We start from the raw sequence: 6,311 nt of genomic DNA, 5'->3' as shown, positions 1-6,311 counted from the left end.
GAGTCTTGTTTTTCCTATCTAGCAATTTCTATTTTGTGGTTTAAATTATGTATGTAAACTTTAAAATATAAGCTGGGTAATAATAATAGCCAGTAAGGCACTTTTGTCATAGAGGGCACAGTTGTACAGGCTGGGTGACTGGCAATAGTTTAAAGACTGAAGTTCTATACTACAATACAGAGACAAACTGTTAAGTCTAATCATTTTTATGATCATTTATTTTTAGAAGGATATTTAAAGACTCTCTTTTTAGAATAAGCTTAATATGATGATTTCTAAAATCTTTTTACTGTCCTATACCAGAATATGCAACAGGAAAACATTTCATATTTTTAAATGCTTATATTTAAAAGAATATTCCGCATCTTCAAAACATCCAAGCCACTAGAATTAAAAGCTAAATACAACTTGAAAAAAACAAATCTCAGTATAAAAATGGTCACATCTTGGGTTTTTTGTTTTTTAAACTGTTTCCTTACCAATTCTGATGGCTTTACATAGAAGCTTTGGTATAAAACATGCAAATAAAAGCCGACAATTAATACAGTGTTGGGAAGACAATGCATCAAACCAGGACTAAATCCAACACGATTGGGTGGTTACAACATTGGGTATTTTCTAATGTCTCTTGGTTTCTACATTCTGCTTGTTCAAAATCTTCAAGAGAGATTTACTCATATAATAGGGTCTTTCTGCAGAGCCATCATGTCTTTCTAAATCTTCCACTAGAAGGAAGAATGGCACAAAGTAAATGATCAAAGCAGTACAATAAGAAAAGTAATAGCACCACCTGCTGAACTCTTAATGCACAACAGCTCTCTTAGCTTTCTAGGTTTATTTCAATACTTGATGTTTTGGCATTTATTATACTGTAAACAGTTGGAATAATAATCAGCCTTTTGTCACTATATGGGCCTGTCTCTACCCTTTGAAATCAATGGGAATTTTCCCATTCACTTCAGTGGGTGTAGGATCAAAACCTATATAATAAACAATCTTAACATACCATACTTAGCCCAATATTCCACTTCCCTAAAGTGAGGAAGTACATAGTAATTAAGTTTTATCTTCATGTTTAAGCAAATAACAGAGTAAAGTGCCAAATTCACTGGGATTGCGTAGGTCATAAATTGGCAGAATTTGGCCCAAAGGATTAGTTAGGAATCATTATAATAATCAGGCTTAAACATTCTTTAAAAAGTATGATTTATTTTGCAAATTAATATTTGTATTAATTTCTGCCTACATTATTCCAAAATATTCAGTTCTCTTTTACCAATTTTAATTTTAAATAATTTAAAAAAGTATTTCAGCTGATTGACTGGAGAATTTAAGCGATATTGCTTTGCATTTTCACAGTTCTCTTAATTGCTTCATTTTAAAAAATGGCTTTTAAATGCTCTTCTCAGAAACATTGTAAATTTATAGTCTAAATTAATTCTCACAAAATAGTAATGAATGGAGGAACGTTATATATATATATATATATCTATGGTATATAAACAATCAATTCAGTTTAAAACGTTTAGAAATTCTTCTAGCAAATGCATAGGTTTATTAAGAAAACTTCTAATCATATGACTATTATTACTATTTCTATTATGTCATATTCATATTCTATTATGTCATATTAAACTCTACGGTTACATTCATATGGCAAAAAGCGCATTTTACTCAGAAATACGCTTTTTCAGTAGAGCACCCAGTAAAACTCTCCAATCCACTGCAGAACTATAGATGGCTCTGCTCAGTCTTTCTGGGTGCAAATTAATGAACTAATTACAGTACCATCCTATATTACATTGGGGCCTGATCCAGAATAGCAGATCAGCAGACTTTTAGGTGATGGAATGATTGCACACAGCCCAAACAGTTCATTCTAGCCTAAATTTTCAAAAGAGACTTGCATTTTTGCTTCTCAATTTTTGGATACCCAATTTGAGAAGCCTTGTAAAAGAGCCTGGTTTTCAAAGAGTGGGTGTTCAGCACTTTCTGAAAGCCAGGGTCCTTTAAAGTGTCTCAAGATGGACACTCAAAAATCAAGGCCTTCAGAAGTACTAGTCACTTTTGAAAGCATAGGCCATGTGATCTTAAGATCCTTCCATTCCCTAGGAGTTACCCCAAACATATGGGTGGAATAACTCACCTGTAGTCAACTGATTCAACCTATGGCTAGTATTAATAAACAAAATTACTCAGGCATGATGGGAATTTCCTACTCCCCTCCCATTCACCCAAGTGCAGGATGGAGGAAGGCCCTCCTTTAATCTCTGTTGTATTATACCAACCCTTGTTTCTTGGTTGACCTTGGGAATGGAGCTGTCCTCCAGAGAGCAAAGTATGGGCTCTTAAAAATTCTTTCCCATATGACTGAATCTTCAGCCAACTGGAAAAGAACCTGCCCCTGTTTTCTGATGCTGAGGTTCTCATTGAACTCCAGGAGCTCACTTTCTGTAATAGCAACAGAGCTGGATGATGTTGCCAATTCTAACCCTGTTAAGTGGACTGCCATGGAATACTTAATTCAAAATTCTCTAGCCCATGAAGGCTAGAACGTAGACTCACTGGCTTTGGATCTCTGGATGCTCATGGGATGCTGGCCCACTGGGCCCCCTTAAACTTTACAACAATTATTCTACAATAGTATTTAAATAGGTTAAAGTATTTTTAGCCCCATTCACAAAAATAACATCACCTTGAAAGGTTACCCCATTCCTCCTACTTACAGTAATCATGAATTCTTTGTATTACTCTTCATAAATCCTCAGATAAAACGTAGGGCTGATCCTGTGAGCCGTGCACAAGTGGAACTATCCTTGACTTCAGTGGTAGTTCCATGCACAGAAGGCTTGCAGAATTTGGGTTTTAGGGCTTGCCTACACAGCACCAGATAGGTGTGATTTATAAAACCCTCTAACAGCCCTGTGTAGACCCTGCTGGTGTGCTCTAAAAGGAACCTAGTTTGCCTTAACATATTCCTGGAGGGATAGCTCAGTGGTTTGAGCATTGGCCTCCTAAACTCAGGGTTGTGACTTCAATCCTTGAGGGGGCCATTTAGGGATCTGGGGCAAAAATCTGTCTGGGGATTAGTCCTGCTTTGAGCAGGGGGTTGGACTAGATGACCTCCTCAGGTCCCTTCCAACCCTGATATTCTATAGTCCTTTTAGAGTGTATCAGCAGGTCCACACAGGGCAGTTAGGGTGCAACACATTAAAACGCTTTACAAATCACACCCCTCTAGTGCGCTTTTCTGGCACCATGTAAATAAGCCCTCAGTGTAAAACGAACATGTATTACACCAATAGTATAAAGCTACTACTAGTCTTTGCATTTATAACCATGCAATTTTAATGATTTAAACATACACCAAACATTATGGGCCTGGCTCCTTGGTCTAAATAATTAGTGCTCTGCTTTATCAGGTGAGAGACTCAGATTTTATTTCTAGCCCTTGCCACTTACTCCATGGGCTAACAGGAGCTGAGAGTCCCACAGAGACAATGCATTCAGCCTGTGGAAGGAGGGAGGAAGCCCATCTGGGATGGACACAGGAAATAAGAATTCCTTGGAGCCATGAAGACTTGCCTCTAAGGAAAACGGCTGCATTTCAGTTTTTCCTTTCCATACTGCAGGTGGAGCTCAACCTCAACATCATGTAGAATAAAATCATAGAACCATTAGGCACCGGGGATACTAATACAAGGGCATCTCCCATTCACAGCAGCTGAAAGCTATACATTTTTCATCTTGCACCAGATGGAAATAGAAAGTTTGTGGGAACCACAAACCATGTTCTTCAAGTACAGTGGAACACTCCTTCAATGGAGGTTAATGTTTAACCCAACTTCTGTTCTAAAGGGGGTTATGTTATAACAGATTTCACTATAAAGCAGTTTTAGCTGTAGTCTACTCTAGCTACCTTCTTTGAGACTGAACCTGTGTGATACCCTTTCTCATTTATTAACATATACAGTTTGTAATGGAGGTGATCAAAAGATCTATGTAGGGAACTATTAGTACATATATAATCACAGTTTAAATCGCTGCCAACCAGCTTGTACAGTAAAAATACAACCATAGCACCATATTTACAAATTTAGTACCATCTGCTGGTTTGCTAGAGTCTCTTGATCTATTTTTATGGCTAATTAGGTTACATTGTAGTGCTTTCAAAAATTGCCTGAATATCATTTACAAAGATACACTTATAAAAAAAGAAATGTTATCAAAACAGCTGTCATTTGAAACAGCAACCTGTGTTACAAAAGTTATTAAAACACTTTTAGCTATGGATAAAAAATGATTCAAATTTACATTTTCCTTTTTCATAGGCACTCTATAAACTAAAATGTGGCCTTGTTTCACAGCTCTTAGTTTAAGCATTTCCCTATCTAGTTAGATGTTACCAAATTGCTAATTGATTTTAGATACAAGCAAAAATAAAAAGAATCACCCATCAACCAGAAGCATCATTTACAGTTTTAACTTTTGCCTAGTTTATACACATCCCACTTAAAAGTGACATTGTTTTGATTTTCAGCAATTTTTTAAAGTTATCCCATTGCCTTCTTAGGGCTTAGTTCCTTCTTTCCCAGAATTCGGTGCAGACTAGCTGACATGTAGTACGGTTTTGCTGTGGATCCATCATTTCTTTCCAAATCTTCACCTGAATTTGCATCAGCAAAAGCAGCCAAAGCAGCAAGCAGCCGTGCAATCAAACAAAAAATGAACAAACAAACATAAAAGGGTAGAGAATTGAACAAGAGAAAAAGCAGAAAAACCAACATTAGAAAATCTGATACCAGACAATTTAGCTGCACTGTTAAGTTGCTGGTGGACACTGGAAAAAGCACCAAGTTCCACTTTTTTTCCAAATCAGAGGAGGTTTTACACCAAAACAGACAAACATCAGTGGAGGGCTACATTGACATTCTAAAGTTATGCACATCAATCCTTTTAATTCTTCCAGTTCTTTTGTTTAAAAATTGCACTGGAATTTTCAGAAGTGCTCAGCACACACAACTAGGGCCAGAAGAGCCTGGTATTGTGGGTGTTTAGTTTTTTGAAAATCTGGCCAAAAGTGCCATACAAGAAACTGCTGGGTTTTGAGCACTTTTGAAAATCCATCCCTAAAAGGAAGCAGAGCTTTTTTGAAAATCTAACCCCATAAGTGCACAATTTTGCTCCCATAATACACAGCTGTATATGACATGGGAAGCAGAGTGGAATGTAAGTTTTGAATAATGGCATGGAGACTCAGAGTTTTGCCATACAAGGAAAGAAACCTACAAGAAAATATTAATTTTCCCATTAATTTTAATGCATTTCCCTTCTACCTTCCCTCTCCCCCCAAAAGAAACATTAAACAGTGAATGATCTAGTGAAAACTAGGAGATATCTTCAGAGCTGTGACATGAGTTACTGCTGGTTATTAATATTATACCTCAAATTATAAAAGAATGATTTGTACTCTTCTAAAGAATGCTCAAGACAGAATAGATTTGCTGTGCCTTGATTGCATTAATAAACTGTAATATTTTGCATGTGTGTACAGACCCTTTCATGCAAGGATCCCAACCAGTTTGCAAAGATAGATGAACATTTTACTGATAGGGAAAATGAGACCTTGAGCCATGTGATCTGCATGGGGCTGCTTGTTCAGATCATTTTGCAGGATTTAGCCTAAATGTCACAAAATGAGTCATTGGCACAGCTCAAAATAAAAAAACTCATGTCTCCTGACATCTAATTCTCTGCTCCAAGACAAACTACTTGTTCATCTAAGTCTTGTGATCAAATGGAGAAGGAAACTGATTGATTCTTGTGAGCCTCTAAACTAGGGTTACCATACGTCCTCTTTTTCCCGGACATGTCCGGCTTTTCGGCAGTCAAACCCCCGTCTGGGGGGAATTGCCAAAAAGCCGAACATGTCCGGGAAAATGGCGGCTCTGCTCCTCCCCGACTCTTCGGCTCTGTTTAAGAGCCGGGCTGCCCGAGCGCTACCGGCTTCGGGCAGCCCCCGTGCCTCCGGACCCTGCGCCGCCGGAGCCCGGGCGGGGAAGTGCCCGCCTGGCGGCTGGGGTCCGGAGGCAAGGGGGCTGCCTGAAGCCCATAGCGCTCGGGCAGCTCGGCTCTTAAACAGAGCCGAAGAGTCAGGGGAGGAGCAGAGCCGCCATTTTCCCGGACACGTTCGGCTTTTTGGCAATTCCCCCCAGATGGGGGTTTGAGTGCCGAAAAGCCGGACATGTCCGGGAATAAGAGGATGTATGGTAACCCTAGAGTGGCTGTTTGCTCCAACCCTCCCACTCCTT

The 6,311-nt window shown here is 38.7% G+C and overlaps 1 protein-coding gene across 5 annotated transcripts in view; it reads right to left on the bottom strand.

Annotated features, from left to right (window-relative positions):
* Positions 1 to 461: 461 nt before the first annotated feature.
* LOC112107617 (choline transporter-like protein 5) overlaps positions 462 to 6,311 on the bottom strand; it is a 199,052-nt gene continuing 193,202 nt past the window's right edge. For 4 of the 5 annotated variants that reach the window (XM_026655798.1, XM_026655797.2, XM_026655800.2 and 1 more), the window contains one exon: positions 3,695 to 4,666. In XM_026655798.1, coding sequence (XP_026511583.1) covers positions 4,554 to 4,666 — 113 coding nt within the window. In that variant the 3' untranslated portion in view covers positions 3,695 to 4,553. Of the gene's footprint in view, positions 726 to 3,694; positions 4,667 to 6,311 lie in introns of those variants that run through there. The other variant, XM_026655799.2, reaches the window with a different exon arrangement.

This window comes from Terrapene carolina, unplaced genomic scaffold (assembly GCF_002925995.2).
Source record: "Terrapene carolina triunguis isolate 2854851 unplaced genomic scaffold, T_m_triunguis-2.0 Scaffold211, whole genome shotgun sequence".
Classification (NCBI taxonomy): Eukaryota; Metazoa; Chordata; order Testudines; family Emydidae; genus Terrapene; species Terrapene triunguis.
This window is presented reverse-complemented; position numbering and strand designations above follow the sequence as displayed.